The sequence below is a fragment of the Lagopus muta genome, chromosome 1 (assembly GCF_023343835.1).
Source record: "Lagopus muta isolate bLagMut1 chromosome 1, bLagMut1 primary, whole genome shotgun sequence".
Lineage (NCBI taxonomy): Eukaryota > Metazoa > Chordata > Aves > Galliformes > Phasianidae > Lagopus > Lagopus muta.
The window spans coordinates 166,406,269-166,423,776 of record NC_064433.1 but is presented as its reverse complement, the minus strand read 5'-3'; the positions used below and the strand labels follow the sequence as shown (position 1 = coordinate 166,423,776).

The 17,508-nt window shown below is 35.5% G+C and overlaps 1 protein-coding gene across 17 annotated transcripts in view; it reads right to left on the bottom strand.

Moving 5' to 3' along the window:
• Positions 1-17,508, bottom strand: part of LRCH1 (leucine rich repeats and calponin homology domain containing 1) — a 118,250-nt gene that overhangs the window by 11,084 nt on the left and 89,658 nt on the right. For 14 of the 17 annotated variants that reach the window (XR_007379272.1, XR_007379276.1, XR_007379277.1 and 11 more), the window contains 4 exons: positions 11,217-11,326; positions 9,487-9,624; positions 8,469-8,546; positions 309-566 (listed from right to left, as the gene is read on the bottom strand). Coding sequence is in view for 3 of the 17 variants with exons in the window: in XM_048957402.1 (XP_048813359.1) it covers positions 8,469-8,546; positions 9,487-9,624; positions 11,217-11,326 (326 nt within the window). In the remaining 14 variants the exon portion in view is untranslated. The remainder of the gene's footprint in view (positions 1-308; positions 567-8,468; positions 8,547-9,486; positions 9,625-11,216; positions 11,327-17,508) is intronic. The other 3 variants (XM_048957402.1, XM_048957419.1, XM_048957425.1) reach the window with 1 other exon arrangement.

The following is a 17,508-nucleotide window of genomic DNA, read 5'->3' as shown; positions in this document are numbered from 1 at the left end:
CGTACCTGTCTTTTCCTAGAAAGGGTTGGCTCTGTTTAGCTTGATATACACCTATTCAAAAGTGGAATAAGATTTGTTTCAATGCTTTACCACATTCAGTGTACAGTCTAGGCAACATGAACTATGAAGAGGTATGTAAGTTCTTAAACTTGAGCTGGAGTGGGGGAAAGAGATAGGACTTGCCTTCAGATCAGTTCATGATGCTAATCCCTCTCTCCCCTATTTCAAGAGATTAACAGAGATATTACAAGGAAGGGAAGCGAAGGAAAAAGGAGAATTTCGTAAGACAAAGGAAGGAAATTAAGTACCTGTAATTTGTCAGAGACAAAGCAGAAAGTTTGTGTGCACATGCGAACAGGTTATGCTGTTAGCACATTCCAGTGATAAGTTATAAACATCAAGACTACAAAAAGTATGTGGAAAAGACAAAAGCCTAATAGATCCCAGGAGCGAAAGGTAGAAGTTGATTGTGGGGGTTTCTCCCCGAGGGCGAGCAGAGTGTCAACAGTCTTTCGAATGTGACGAATATCCGACTGCAGGATGTCATACGGAGAGCAGAGGTCAGCCTATCCCGAAGGGCAGCCATTAGAACAGAAAAAAACAGTGCATAAAATTAAAAATACAAAAATATAAAGATATTGATAAATTATCACAATATTCTAGCATAAACATGTAGGAATAGTTTCTTCCTAATATTGCCTTAGTTGATAGGCACCCCAGCTTTCTTTGGTTTCTCTATATAATGAAGCTACGGTACAATATCAGAAAGTCAAGTTAGAAGAGCTCAGCCCTTCAGGCTCTTCCAAAGTTATGCCCAGAGGTATGGGAGGGTTTATGTCATCCATTTATTCCAATGGGATCTACAACACCTTTTGCTGTATGCCTTAAATGCTTACATGGAATCAGCTGTAAAATCTCACTTGTACAATAGCAGACAGTGGGTTAGAAAGCTGTTAAAAGAACAAGCAGCAGCAGCAGCATGAAATCTCAGGGGAAAAAAATACTTAACTGTTAGAAGTATGTAACATTCTCTAACATAACATACAACCTAGAATCTGGTATTCAAATACCACTTTAAAATGATACCCTGGAATGAAAACTGAGAACATCATCGACTGACTATCATTAACTTTACTGAAGTTTCTAAGCTGAAGAATTAGACACTACATTCTTTAACTAGCACTTAGAAAATGTATTAGCAGGTTAAACTTCTGTATTCTTTTTGCAAAGTACCATTGACTTCATGAAGCTGGCTATAAAAAATGAAGCATTATATGCAAAAATAATACTGACACACAAAATACTTAATATTACACCAACCCAAACAACAACTTGTACTTTCAAAATGCAGCAATCTATAATATTATACCATTTTCCAATGCAAAGGAGAATTTACTATCAATGAAGGTCAGTATTTATAAAAGATAATACACAGGTAAGGGAAAAGATTATGTTTAGGAGGACTATTGTATTTCTGAAGTAGTTTCTCAGTTTCACTTGCTTAATGAACCGACAGTGCATCCAATAAACAAAGGCAGACGTTCCAGTTCAGATGCCTGTTTTCTGTTACTGTGATGTTTCAATGTCTAGCCAGGAAGAAATTAACCTTTAAAATATCTAAAAAGCTTTTCTATCCTGAAAAGTGATTAGTGAAACTGGAAATGAGTGAAACTGCAAAACTTTAATATTACTTAGGCCAGCTGACACATGGAAGGGGACAAACACTGCCTAGCACAAGGTTGGTATTTCTTAACACTAATATTATTTAGAGCAATATTAAATGCTGATGCAGTTATATTTGGCTTTTGCTTTGTTTTTTAAGGGTGAAACCTCAAAGATAGAAAAAAACATGACAATCTTGTTTAAAAGTGAGAGAGGTCTAATACTGCATTCAACATCTATGTCTGTAAGCTGCTTACCAGAAAAACTAATTTCAGCTTAAACAAGCAGCTCATTGACCATGTAATAATGCATTGCACTCCCACCAAAAACACTAATAAGCCCAGTAAATGCTGCTTTCATCCAAAATGACATATGAAATTTATTTCGTACTTGCAACAAAGAAGTACCTACTTTAAACTCTTACTTCTGTAAAACCTTCACAAACTTTAAAATGAGGGGCTTTTTTGAGTTTTTGTCAGGAAGGAAAATAAAAAAACCCAACTATATCTGAAAACAGTCTCTACTGCAGTCAAATGAAGTAATTCTGGAGTTAGGGAATGAGAGCTGGTAATGGGTTGATTTTTTATTTTTTAAAACAAAGAGCTAAGAACTTGCTACCCAGAAATTAACACACTGAGAAATATACAGGAGATGCCAAAGCATAGGAAAACAGCCACCACGTGCTGAAAAAACTTCCTATGAAACTGTCATGGGGTGCTTTTGTGAAATTCAATGACACCTGTGAAAGCCTTAGAAATTTCTGATCATTGTTGCTTATATTTGTGTCCTGCAACAATTAATAATTTGCTGTCACACTCTCACCAAAGCTAAAACATACATGCATTTTAAACTTCTGTAACGCAACTCTAGAAGTTACCACAGTTTTACACACGTAGTGAAATGAGAATTACCAAACTAAAATAGATATGAAGAGACAGTGAAAAAATATGTGATATTTACTTCAGTGCAACCCCCACCCAAAGGCAAACAAATAAGCAACCATCCACCCACCTCAAGCATTGTCCTTCTCATTTAAGAGACTGAAATCAACTAGTAAGAACTAAAAAGATTTGTATCACTTATCACCATTGCATTTATGGACTGACTTGTCAAGTCCAAGATGCTACATGGTTATAACAGACAGCTGCCAAAATCATGCATGCAGAATAAACAAAGAAAGAAAGGAGTGAACAACAAAAGCACAACCAGCTGTTTGTGTGCAGAAACCACTCTCATTCTACGTGCTCCTGCAGTGACTGTGGAAACAGATATGCACATTTCAAATCCAACCCCCCAAGATTTTGATCCTAAAACATAAAAAAAGGGTAAGTTTTCAGAACTAGATGAAAGAACGAAGTCTGTAGTGCCTACGCACTGTACTCAAAACACAAATGAAGGAATCTCATAATTAGGATTTAAATATTGCAACTGGAATACTGAGCCACTTAAGTCCATACTGTAGGGCAAATAGCATTCGTTACTGAGCAAAGAATGAAAGGGTGGAGAAAGGTGTCCTACCTGATGAAACTTACTGTACCACCATGGATGTCTCATGATGAAACTATGGAAAAGTAACTGATTATGTGGATTGATCAGAAGAGAAACATAAGCAGCAATGAAAACACACCTTGCATTAAAATGAGAGATGTGATTACTAGATGAACTACTAATAGACGAGTAGAAGATAAAGCTCTAGACATTCTGGCTGATTGTTTTACTTTGCTTTGCCAATTTTAGCAAACAAAACAAGCCACTGTTTTTTTCCCTGACTGTTTTACTTAATTAGTAATTCCTACACTGACACAAATTGGTCATCTCGAGAAAAACTTTGGCTGACGTAGCAAAGTGGAATTGGTTTTCAGGGGAGGTGAGATGCAGTAATAACCTCATCTGCAGGATTCTGAAGTCCCAAAAATGGTCACACTGAAATCTTTTGTAACTTGAGTCTTCATGAGGTTATTTTATATCAAAAAAAGCAATTTCTTACCATCACTCCTATCTGTTCAATATGTGTAGTCCAAATAGCTGACTGAAAACTTGGGAAACATTGCAGAAGACTCCTATTTCCACCTAAGAAATAACTATATGTCTTACTAAATGCTGCTCACCACTACTAACATGCTGGAACACAGGAGCTCAGTAAATCTGCTGTAATAGCCAGCTGCGAAAGAATTTATCACCATCTTTTATCAAGAGAAACTACCATTGTAACATTAATCATGATAACCCATGCCTATCTTTGTTTCAAATGACCTAAGATTCACAAGCTGTGTATGTGTAAGGAAAGCCTGTCTTACCTTTTCTCAAAAGTAACTCCTCCACTTAATTTCTCTGAAGTGGTCCCATAAAGCATTAAAAGAATCTCAAGTGTCCACACTGTTAAAATATTACACTGGTGTAAACTGCTGATTGTAAGAAATAATTTGTGTCTACGTAGAAAGATAGCTTCTGCTGCTGGTTCACAAACATTTAAAGTAATTTGTTGAATTTCTTTTTTGACGTTTAGATGTTTAGAAAGTCCTACTTCTGATATGTCATACTTGTTCACTAACTGACAATTAGTAAAAATGCGTACCAAAACTTGCACAATTTTTGCCTTTCAAATAAGACTTTGCATTTACAGCTTTGTTTTTGTCCATGTTTCACTTGTAGTAAAGCAGTATTCAGCCCACCATAGCTCAGCTCCTCTTTTGCTTTGCATACGAACTTTTGTTAACATCAGTGAAAGTGCCTAAGAAAATGGATTAGTACGAATGACATCGAGGAGGAATGAAAACTAATGCTAAATTATATTAATGATATGAAGATTAAAATAGTCTACTTTGCTATCAAAATAAATACAGATTCTAATGTGGAAATGGTCAAAAATGGCACTATATTTTCAGACTGTGTGTGAACTACTAGGTGAGAATTTCCTCTTCTAACTAACAAATGTATATGGATATTGTCATATCGTTGTGACTGTTGCTAGTTTTATATTACAGTAGTATTCTCCCAAATAGAGACCTAAATATTTTCATAACATCACATATATACTCATGTAATTCAGACTCTCCTGATTACTTTGAATGCCTCCAAGATAAGGTGTCAGTAAGAACAGAACTGCATTAGAATTGGGACTTTTGAAACTTCAGAGACCACACTTATAAATGTACAAAGATATAAATAAAGCTAAAAAATAGCTTTATTTTTGAACCCCAGAAAGTGTGAGATGGTAGGTGCAGTACAGGTGGTCATAGTAAGCAACACAGTTGGTGTCAATAGTGGGTTCACATGACACTAACAATCCATTCCCAGCACATACAGCACATCATTCTGAAAGGACAGGCACTCCTACTTGCTACATTGCTTCCAATTGCTTATGTAATCAGTATCAGCCAAAAATCAGGAATCTGCCATTCTACGGTTGTTAAAGAAGAGATCAGGCAATTCCAGTTTTTAGTCAGCAGTGTAAAATACAGTTCTCTTTCATACTTTTCTTAGTAAGTAAGCTTGTAGTTCATGGGCACTGCATAATATATTGTCTTCAGGATTTCAGATGCTTATCTGCCACTACCACTTCCTCGTATCAAGAACAATTTTTTTGTTTCCAAAAATGATAGCTTACAAAGATTTATGATACCTTGGAAATCAAAAAGGCCCTAGAGGAAAAAAGTGGCAAAGTTGGACATATTCTGCTTGTCCTGCTTGCTATTCTCACTATTTTCTTAGCTGAATTGTGCAGTAAGAGCCATGCTATTTAGTTGCTTATTAAAGGGTCAGTCATACCCTTAAAACATCCCTCTGCATACAATCAGGAGCATCAGATGGTCACTAACAAAGTGATCTTAATGGCCCACTGTACTGAAATTCTCCTCTGGTAATTAACAGATTTGCTGTATCAGCTGGTACAAGTAATTCCAGAATCATCTACATATGAGGTCATTATACAGAGAAGCTCTCGTTCCTTTATTCTGTTTCTGTGACTTTGGTCAAGATGTCGAGCCCTGAGGCTCATCTGACACACCCGGATTTGGATGCCTACTAAATTTTTCTGCCCTTGCAGAAAAGTTTGCCAGAATCTTTCTGGAGAAAGCAATTCTGACACAAGAATCAAATGCTGAAAGCAATGGAGCTGGTAAGACACCATGCACATCAGCACAGTAACTACAATTTCTAGTTTGCTTTTTACATGATTTGATAGTATATTATTTTAAAGCTGTGGAGTTCATGAAACAGTGTGTGCTTTACTCCATTCCATAGGCAAACAACTGGATCTATGACAATTTTAAATCTTCAAAAAGCAAACAAAAAGTCCAGCAGTATTTTCAAGCTAATTCTCAAGAATTAAACCTAAGTATTACAAAAAAAACAAAACAAAACAAAAAAACAAAAACAAAAACAAAAACCTGTCTGTATTAGGATCCATCAGCAAAGCATCTCTCCAATTAAGATACTTTCCAAAAAAGGGGAAGGGTTCGCTAATTCCTTTCGCTGCATTGTTCATAGGTAGATAGGTGAAGCAGCAGTAAGCACGCCATCAGCAGCTCTTCAAAAACTTCCTGCCAGCTGGCATACAACTTTATATTCCTTATTCCCTTCCCTCCAGCACACAGAAACATTCTGTTATCTACCAACTAGGTCTGGAACACAATGGATTTTCACCACACGTGGCAAACATATATTTGCCAATTAGCAGCACTGAATCAAATATGTCCTCAGAGTACTTACACAACTACCATAAATCTACAATTGCAAGCAGTTCACTTAGCATTTAAGTGAATTAGTTTTTCCCTCAAGAGAAGGTAATGCTTCTTTAGATTCATAAGAATTGATAGTTTATAAATCATATTGATAAGGTCTGATCCTTTACTTAAGGTTCTGTGCAACAAAAAAAGCTTTAATACTCCCCCAAAATTTCAAAAATTCTACATTAATTTTAATGCAAGTTTTAAAGTAGAGCAATAAATACATGAAAAATGCCTATTTACAGAAAACAAAGGTACGCTTCCAAAAAGTTTGCTTATAGAGATCCAGAACTGTTAACGAGTGTGAATAGTGATAAGATAAGGGGGAATGGTTTTAAACTGAGACAGGGGAGGTTTAGGTTAGATATTAGGAGAAAGTTCTTCTCTCAGAGGGTGGTGATGCACTGGAACAGGTTGCCCAAGGAGGCTGTGGATGCCCCATCCCTGGAGGCATTCAAGGCCAGGCTGGATGTGGCTCTGGGCAGCCTGGTCTGCTGGTTGGTGACCCTGCACATAGCAGGGGGTTGAAACTGGATGAGCATTGTGCTCCTTTTCAACCCAGGCCATTCTATGATTCTATGAACTAATTTAAAAAGAAATTATTGGTGTAGTTGGCTTACCTTTCTATGATACGGGGTGCAAAGATTTTAAAATGTTCTGTTTTACTTCTGTTTTTGAAAGAATTCTTCACAACAACTGCTCTCAGCCTTTTCTTTCCCAGGAAAAGAACCTGACATGAATTCTAACTCACTGAATAATTTGTAACGTAACACACGATAACAGGGCTGATTAACAAACACTCCATACCTACTTCGTCCATAAGCCCACAGCACTGAGATTTTGAACTTATTATTTTTTATCTTCTTTGAAACAAAATTTTAGTGAAATTTTAAATAGTTCTAACATCATAAATTACCTAATGACAGCATAGAGGCCAGCCCGTAACACTGAATTCATCACACTGATTATGAATCATTCCCTAGAGTTGTAAGGTTAAGTCTCCCCCTCAAAATTCCTAGAAATAGCAAAAACGAACTGTTACTTCTGATTTCCTCCAAATGAAGTGCTAAAATGTAGATAAAATATAAATAAAACTGGAATTCTTTTCCAGTGTGAAATCTTTGCAGTATCATCTGTTCCCAAAGAGGTGGTGGAGGAGGAAGACAGACAGAATGTCCTTCTATTCCAGCATTCTTGAAATATAGGCTAAAAAGCATTCAGTCTTAATCATAGTGCCATATGCAAAAAAAAAGGAACTACATCATGCAATTTTCACATTTTCAATTAAAAAGACATCATAAGACACTTCTACATTATTTTCAGGATCCAATATTTTAAATCCAAATTTTTTTAAAGCATGCTTCTAGACCATAAAAGAATCTTCAAACAATTCCCAATGAAACCCATAATTCACTACATTATTTAGAAGGGCATTTTCCCTTATTAATTTGAGAACAGATTACCCAATGAATGCTACTATCCTTGAATGGAAAAACAGAAAACACCATGCTCTGCAATTTCCCTATTTCCACAACTTATATACAAATAGGACAACCTTACTCACAGGTCCATCCCATCCTTAACACAGAATGGTTTTCTTCCCATCACTGCAGAAGTGTTTCAGTACATGAGTGTGTTATTAGACACTTTCACAATACATACTATTGAGTATGTCACATGGTAAAAAAGGAAAAGTCATCAATTAAAAAAAATGAAGCCCATCTTCTAAAAGCAGTAGGTAAAAATGTAGCTACAGTTGTATACAGAAAAACCAGTAAACTTGTGCTTAATTACAGCCATCTTATTACTCATTTACCATATTCCTTAGTGCATATTAATAACATAAGGCTGTGCTGGGGATAATACTAAATTACAAATTCAAGACAAAATTTGCATTCTTAAATGCTGTAGCATCAGTTAAATGCACTAAAGCAGCACTAAATCATACAATTTAAACATTGAAATCAAGCAAGATGTCTTTATTGTTGAAAATTCTTATTTCATAAAGCTATCCCTCAACTTTCAGAAATTCACACTTTACATTTTCTATCATCTGGAAATTGTAGACAATTAAATTACCTCTGGTATCCCCAGCTTTCTACATGCATCCAGGAAATTTTCAACATTTCTCCTGCATTTCGCCATGCTAAGTTTAGGCTGCAGAAACAGGAAAAAAAAAATACATTATGACAAAAGAAGTCAATACATTCATTCAGTCAATAAATTTATCTTTTTTGTTACTGTATTGATGCACCATTTCCATTATATTTCTCCTGATAACAAAGCATATAATTCTATTCAGCCTTTTTTTTTTTTTCCTCTCCCCCCAGCTTTATAAAAAAATACAAATACAATCACAGTATGAAAGCTGTGGATACTATGTGCTTTTATTTAGTGAAGTCATCAACGCATTTAAGTCTCTACTTACTTATCTCCAGCTTGTGAGGTTCTAAAACCTCATGCTCTGTGATAGAACACGTTTATTCTTCTGGATAGCAATTAAACTCATGACACATTTCAGTGTGAGGGGAACAAAACACCACCCAAATCATTATTTTACTTGTTCAATAGAAGACATGAAACAAGAGTAACTACTAAATACCCATTTAAACCTAGAATTCACAATAACATCAGGGATTTTAAAGGACTAATTTCCAAGGCTCAAGTCATTTGAAAGCTGTTTCTAGCAAGAGGATATCATCAATATAAAGCTGAAAAAAAATGAAAATGGTTTTAAAATATTTACTATTACAGATAATAACTCAAGTCAGCAACAGAACTTCAAGATTTTACACCAGGAACTCAGTTTTGTGTATTTTTGCAATGCCATACCTTCACCAAAGACTCAGCAGAAGTAATTTAAACCAAGTGACAGTAAAAGAAACTTGATGAGACCATCTCAGAAAATGTTTTTTCTTAACATCTGTCTTCTTAGAAACTCTCATTTTGTGTTACAATTTATGTAACCGAATATCATTTCACATTAAACGAGTAAGCTTTGTGAGGGATTGTGGTTTTTTGTTGTTGTTCTTTGTTTGTTTTCAAAACAACTCTCCCCTACAGAAGCAAAGTAAAACACAAGAAACATTCAACTTACTACTGCTGGTGAAGGTACATGAATACTTCCTACTGACCGAGGTCGAATGTGATTTACTAAATGGCAGAGAACTACACCATCCATGAGAGCAGACCCCAAGTCCTCAGGCAAACATATCTTTAGTCTTGTTTCAATGTTCTGCAAATAAAGAACATGTACACACTTCAACAGAGAAACAAATAAATAAAGAAAAAGCACATATCTTCTCCTAATCTCCCATGCTGCTAGATAAGTACTCCGTTTCAGTTTACTGGTAATCCCATTTGTTATGTAATTAATTATTAAACAACTACAAAGCCCCTCTAGCCTATGTTGGCTGCTGAAGTACGTAAACCCCTTTAAAGAAGTCTACATTTCCAATGCTGCTATCATAATTTGCATTTATTTTTATATACATGCATATAAGAACATACATGTACCCAAATAGTAGTGTGATCGCACTATACATGGGTGCTTTCTTCCACCAGGACTTCCACCTAACCATCACAAATTTTATCAGCAGTACTTTGAATTAGAATTACATTGTGAGCAGAGAGTACAAGATAATTATTCCCCAGTAGTCTGAAAACTACTTACAAAGAGTTAGAGAGATGAAACAATACATAATACAAGACAAAACATTCAGATATAACACATATCCAAGAATTCTCTTTCAAGTCAAAGTCCCATTAAAAACAATCTGATATTGCAAAACAAAGTAATTTGCAGCAGATTTAGAAAAATGTTTCAAATTCTTTATGTGCAACTTTCTGCATATTTCCCATGTACCAAAGATGGTTTCTAAATCCAAAGTCAAACCAAAAGCTATGATTGCACATGACACGCTCCCCCGTCTGGCATTTATGAGAGAACTGGCAAACCTGCTACAAACAGTTTTATACACATTAATAAATTAAAAATTTCTTCTCTTAAAACACTGATTTGCTTGTTGGGAGACTGTTCCATGAAGTTTGGGGTGCATTTTTATGATGAGTACAGCCCATGTACAACAATTCTATTGCTAGTTTCTAGTTGAAAGAAGCCATGCCTGAAAGTTTTCTAATAGTGAAAAGGTCTTCTTTGCCATCACTGAAAAATACACATTTCTGTTGAATAGAATTCATGTTTTTTTTATTAGAATTAATTAATTTGAGACTCTGTTAGCACACCAATTCTATCCTGTTTTTTGTCATCGTTGGAATTGCACTTTTTCAAAATCAGCTGTACTACAGCAGCAGACTTTTTCCACTTAGCACATCAAAACTGTTGAGTGTGCACCCTTCAAGTGACAAAAACCAACCCTATTTCAAGCATTCGTTATCTGATTCAAAAAAATGCCTGTATTTGTCCAATTTTCATTATGCCTTTTACTTGCCAGATTGAAGACTTCTCCAGTTGTTAAGAAATGCTTTATAGATATCATTCTCTCTCAAGTGATTGCTTCATCTTTTCTGAGGAAGTTACATAAGCTGTTAATTCTACCAGCACATGGAATGCTCTTTAACTGTATGTCACTCAGGCAACACACACAATAATTACCCATTTACAAAAACCTTTTCTTAAGTACAAATATCAAACCGGAATCAAGCACTTGAAGAATGGCCTCACCCACATTATTTACAAAAGTAATATTGTCTCATCTGTTGGGGTTTTTGTTTTTGTTCTGTTTTTTAATGTTTTCCTAATTATGCATCTTTCCCAAAGAAAACGAAAAGCATGAGATCAGCACAGTTCTACCAACACTCACGTACCTCACGCAGCTGTTCAACAAGCTCTCTCTCTTCTCTCATCTGCTCCATTTTCCTCCGAATTGTAAACTGTGGGTCTATTGATTCCAAATTTCTTTGTGGTCTTAAGAACACTGTGATTTTTAAAATGACAGATTTTAGTTTAAAAACCAACACTTCAAGTTAATTGTTTCTAAATGAAGCAAAAGCCTTCAGCACCATCTCTGACAAAAATTTTCTCTGCCATGAGGTGAACAGTTCCGAAGAGCACCAAATATTATCAATGGAGTTGTTAATTTTTTAACCAAATCCTAATGCTGACAGGCAGCTTCTGTCAGACAGTTAAGCAGTAGCACTGTACCTTAGACATTCTGATCTAATTTGACAGGGAGCATTTCATTTAAGCAGAACTCTCCTACAACATGGTAAGCTGTGTAACAAATTGTGACAAGCATCCTCCTAGATTGGACACAACTGCTTACTGGATAAGGTTATATTTAAATAATCTGCCAAACAAAATAATGTGCTAGATTTCTTGAAACTTAACAGTCGTTCAGTAAGTCTGCCTACATTAAGAAGTCATATTGTGAACATAACATTGCATAAACACTCCTCAGCACTCCCATCAACCCTATGTCTGTGGACTGTATGACTTTCACAGTTTAACTTATAGTTCCCTGGAATAATTACATGAAAGCTCTGGATGTATACGCTTGCATACGCTGTCTTTTGATGAAGGACTTTTTGAATGGGTCTGAAGAACAAGATGTATGCTCAATTACAGTTTCACAAAATGCAACTGTCACTGCTCAGACAATTTATGTGCCAGCCTGATTATTACAGCAAATGACAGTGCTTGAGAAGGATTCTGTATTAGTAATTTCCTGCCTCTCTCCTGAATGCAACACCACAGCCTGGGTACCAATTAACAGAGTGCAAAGCCCATAAACCTTTTTTCACCTGTTTTACACACAGCTACTATTCAATCTTAATTTTATTAATTTAAGACAGCTAAAGATTCAGATTTCTATCCCACTGAGCCCTTATTAGAGAAGACATACCCACTAAATATAACAGCCAGGTTAGAGAAATTTCTCACAGACTTTGAAGTGGCCTTGGTTTTTGTGAGCTGGCTAAATTTCCTGCAAACAGTAGGTATCAGCACAGAATCTTGCATCAATTTCAGTAACAAGCTTCTCTATTCTCTAAGGAAGTTAACTCACTGAGGACTTAAACACATTACAAGCAGTTTTTTCCACAATATTACTTTCATGGAATATTATCCCAAGCTCAAAATAATAAGCCCCTTTGCTTTAGCTATGGCTGTTAAGATTGCACTTAGCAAAACTGATTGCCAGAAGCTAAGGAGAACACAGCCTTCCCCTGATTAGTCTCTTCCTCCTCTATTATGTAGTCAACAAGAGGATGGAAAGGAAGGAAGCCGCATCTGGGATGACTGCAGCTTGCTGAATTTGCAGAAGAAAAGAGAGGATAATCACTGAGTCAATCAGTAACACAACAGAACAGTCTTTTATTTCCCTAAAGGGCAAATCAGCAAATTTTACCCCTACAGTAAGAAAAAAGATGAATTAGTCAAACTGTAGGGTAGGTGCTTATAAGTGTAACCACAGTAAATTCAATTGAAAACTATGGCATCTCAATTTTTATTTTGGTTGCAGTTCAATTGATAGTTTCCAAAATCAGTCCCTAAAATATATAATGAAATAAGAAATTGAGATCTTGGTAGAGGGAAATTTCATCTACATTCTGACAAAGAAAAATGTTAATGAAGTCCCAAACTCAGTAGAGAGACAACACATGAAACTGCATTCTCTAGCACCTGGGACTCCTGATACACAAAACAAAGTGTGTTTGTAAGAAATATTTTCAAATCCCAGATAAATTCACTGACCTGACATCTCATCTAATTTTAGGCAAGTGAAATAAGTAAAAATAATCTAAGCTACTTCTCTAGCCAAAGGGAAACAGACACCATCTAAGGTAGCTCAGCAAACAGGAAGCAACTGTTGCTTGCTTATTAAAGATGAGCTGCTGACATAGCCATAAGTTACTTACTAAAGGCACCAAGACACAATAAATTATCATACTTGATTTCTTCCATTACTGGACTCGCAGAGTCTTTATTTAACTTTATCTTTTTAAAGGGCAACTGAAATCTGTTATTCTAATGTTAAAGCAGTGAATATAGGAAATGCCATATTGCAGGCCATTTGCTAAACAAAACTGCTTTTCATCTGAGCACTCATACATTACAGAGTCACTAATCTTTATCCTTAATCCCACAAGCGTAGTGAAGGAGTTTCCTGGGAGAAGATGCAGGACAGAACGACAGATAATGCCTACAGCGTGCTACATAGCTTCACCAACCTCACCACCAAATAGCATCTGTGCACTGGCACATGAACGTGTCAACTAAAATCATTTCTTGTGCTGACCTCTCAGAAATAATGTGAATAACATAACCACGCCTTGAGATGCAGCATTTTCACAACTGTAGTGGCATTTAATCCATGCCTTTCCATAAGGGCAAACTGCCATCTTGGAATAGACTTCTGTTTACAGAGCACTCTGTGTCAGATACATGCTTCCTAACACATTGTAGAGGTATATGTACAGCTATGACTTCTGTATATACACATATCCAAAAACAGGCTGTTAAAAATAACTGCTGTAGCAACTGTTGTCACGAAGCATAACAACCTATAGACTTAACTAAGACATTTCAAAAGCATTACCTATTAATTTAGATAACTTTAAACACTAGCAGTTAGCAGATACATGAAAGCATGCATGGTGAAAATTCAACCATTAGAAATAACTTAAATGTTATTTAATGAAGCATATGATTTTTTTTTTCAGTCCTACAGTAACTCCCGGGTTCTCAATGTGCAGAAACTCTTGCCACATTTATTAAAAAAAGCAGCAATTTTAAGTAAAGACTTTCGTGTTAGAAATAGTCCACTACACAAATCTAAAAATTCTTTCTCCCACATATTATATACTTAAACAAATGCTCAAAGAGTAATACCATATTTAAAAGGTATTTGAATACCACTGTAGTTTTAGTAGCAGCAGCAGCATGTCAGATTCTCTATTAAAGCATCATTTAATATTTATGTCCAATTTTGAAAGTCAAATGGCATTTTAATACGGTCTTCATTTAGTTTGGCTCTAGCTGTCCTTTGTTCAGGCCTTTGCTAAGTCAGTATGAATGTCCCAAACAGTTCAGATTTCAGACTACAAACATCTGTTAATGAAATGCAAATATCAAACTTAGTTATTCAATACTATTCATGAATGCACTAAGAGGAAAACTAAGGCTAATCTCCTGGCTATGAGAAACTGCAATTAGAAGAAGTTTATGAATAAAATGAAATAAGATTAACTAATTTATATTTAAAAAAAAAAAAATTGAAAGTATTAGTTATAAAAGTTTCAGCTACTTACTGAATTTAAAGAAAAAATATTCTAATATAGGAGGTTTTGGCAGTCTTAAGTATTGCTTGCTTGTCTGCATTACACGTGTTTTCCAGCAAGGGGAGCCCATACATCACAACATGCCTGAGGATCTATTTCTTTCTCTTTTAGATAGTAAAACAGAATTTTTGCTTTCTGAACCCATAGTTAAGTAGTTATGAAGTTATATATTATGTAGTTTCAGCAAGCTCAAGGTTAATAAATGCAAAGTATGTATTTTGTGTATTACAGTAAAGGAGAAATTTCCTTGTGAAAATTTTCATTTTTGTACTTTGCAATGCGTGTAAGTATATTTAATGTACTTAAAGCTCATCAAGGATTGAGTATCCTAAATACTTAGCAGACAACATTATCCATCAGAAAAGCACCTTAACGATTTAACCTGCCTCTACTAATATATCTGACAAGAAGGGGTTAGACTGACTAGTGACAGGAAAAGCTGAAGTAAAGCTGAAAGGTTACAATCAGATACATCTTTGCTTGTTTTATTCAGTCCACATTTGTTTAAGTAACAGTGAAGTTATTATACTGTTATTTGCTAGATTAAAAACACCCCAGTGTTATGGATATTGGTTTTATGAGACCTGTTGCACGCTTTATAATCTGCCAGAAATTCTGCACTCCTCCTCCTCCATTACAGATCAGTAGCTAGAAACTACACCACAGAAGAAATTACACTGAGCAAAGTATTAAGATGCTACTGTGATGGCATTTCTATATCAAATGCTACATCTAGTATTACATTACATGTTACTCTATATACATCTAGTATTAGAAATGAAGTTGGCAGCCCTGCCTGCAGCAGGGGGGTTGGAGCTAGATGATCCTTGAGATCCCCTTCAACCCAAGCCATTCTATGACTCTATGATCTATACTAGCAAGCTGCACAGCAATGGTGAACGGGTCTGAGGACTGGCCTATGAACATCCAATGCCATTAAGTTATTGCTTCCTGGCACAGTTTTGGTCTGTGCAATCCCAGCTCTCTCCTACGTGACATGTCTTGGTACAGTTGGGAATATCCTTTGCACAGGCAAAGGTACCAAAAGGTAAATTGAATGAAGCCATCCTGTTTTGGAAAGCGAAAGTGTTTGTTTTGGTATGGATTTGAATCATGCTGTGCCAATTAACCTCAGTGCTGCAGAATGATTTCTGGTTCATTTTACTTCCTAACAGAGTAAGATATGCCCAAGACTATAAACAGCCTTTGAAAAACTCTAAATAGAAAGGCAACAGTCCTGATTTTAAAATAACACGAAAGACTGCAAAAGCAGTTTTCTGCTGTAACTGCCAAAGGTAATAAAAACTAATATTTGCATTTGTCTTCAGATTTGGATAACACAAGAGATGTACCTCCCCTAAACATATATGCACGAAGTAGTCTATACTGCTCACATCATCTAAAGAGTAAAACAAAAACAAATCTAGATTAACGTAGATGACATTTACTGAACTCTTAAAAATATCAACAAGATTAAGACTGAATCATAAACTGGTAGAAAATGGTAAATGACAACTGGAATTTATAGTAGTTTAGGTCAACATACAGAAGTAAAAAGTGAGCGTAAAAGCTCAGATTACACTGGGATATATTATACCACCATACTCTGCAAATGTAAAATGACTACACAACCTGCAAGTCATGCAGAGAAAACCCTTCATGTTACCGAGTCCTTAGCCACTGCCAGCCTGCCATGACAGAAAATTCCTTAGCATATATAGAGATATATATAATCTTGAAGAGCTGTAACACATTTATTTTCCATAATAAACCTAAACAACACCAAGAAAAAATAATCTGATGGAGATTGTTATCTTGTTAATTAAAGTTTACTTCAAAAACGGCTTTCCAGCACAATTTTCCATCTGTGTGCCCTTAATTTGCTTATAACAAAAGCCCCACTAATACAATTCCTTATCTCTTAATCAGTTTTTAAAACTGTATCATTTGAAGTATTGTCAAAGCTTCCTAACTGATGAAAGTACATTACTGATATAAGATTTTTCTTGCAAAAACGAAGTATGTAAACAACATAATGAAGTTTAGCAGCTTAATGTTTATAGGATTTTATTTCCAATCACAGACTTCTGCATGTGACACCGAAACTGAAGTTAGCAGTAGTAATTACAAAACAAAGAATTTGAGTAGTTGAGTATTGGGTTAGCAAGGGCAAATATTGTTTATTTCCTGAAAAACAAAGCATTCTGGAAAAAAAGAAATCTAAGATTTACTTATTAAACAGAAAAGTAACTCAAGAAAGTTATTTCTGAATTAAAAGCAGTTCATAAGGAGGGAATAATACAGCTTAGAAGGTGTAGCATGCCTGAAGAGACAATATTACAAAGAAGAATCAACTGGGGAAAAAATGCTTATTGTAAGAAATCATTTACTACAGCAATAACCTTGTTTATCTTTGGTAACAAACAGCTGGAGATTCCATCCTGACTTGGTTTCTGTTGGATGGATGTCAGTGGTCTCTTGCTTGTCTGACTCTTTCAGCTTTGTTTCCTCTTGGATTCCTTCTCTAATTAAGTTAGTTATACACCTGCATCAACAACTGCAGATGGGAACTAGATATTTTTAAGTCAGCTTTTACTTACAAAGTCATAAACCCAGAAAAGACAGCAGCAAAACTAATTGCTGCTTGAATGCCACTTTTATAAACTTGAAAATAGAAGTATATTCCAATCTGTACTGGAAATAGCTCTGGGAATAGGTATCACAGGATAAGTTGGTTTGCCAGACTTGAACACAGTGACACTCTCCACTCATTTCCTTTTGATACCACATATTTTACAGAAAGTTAACATGCATCTCC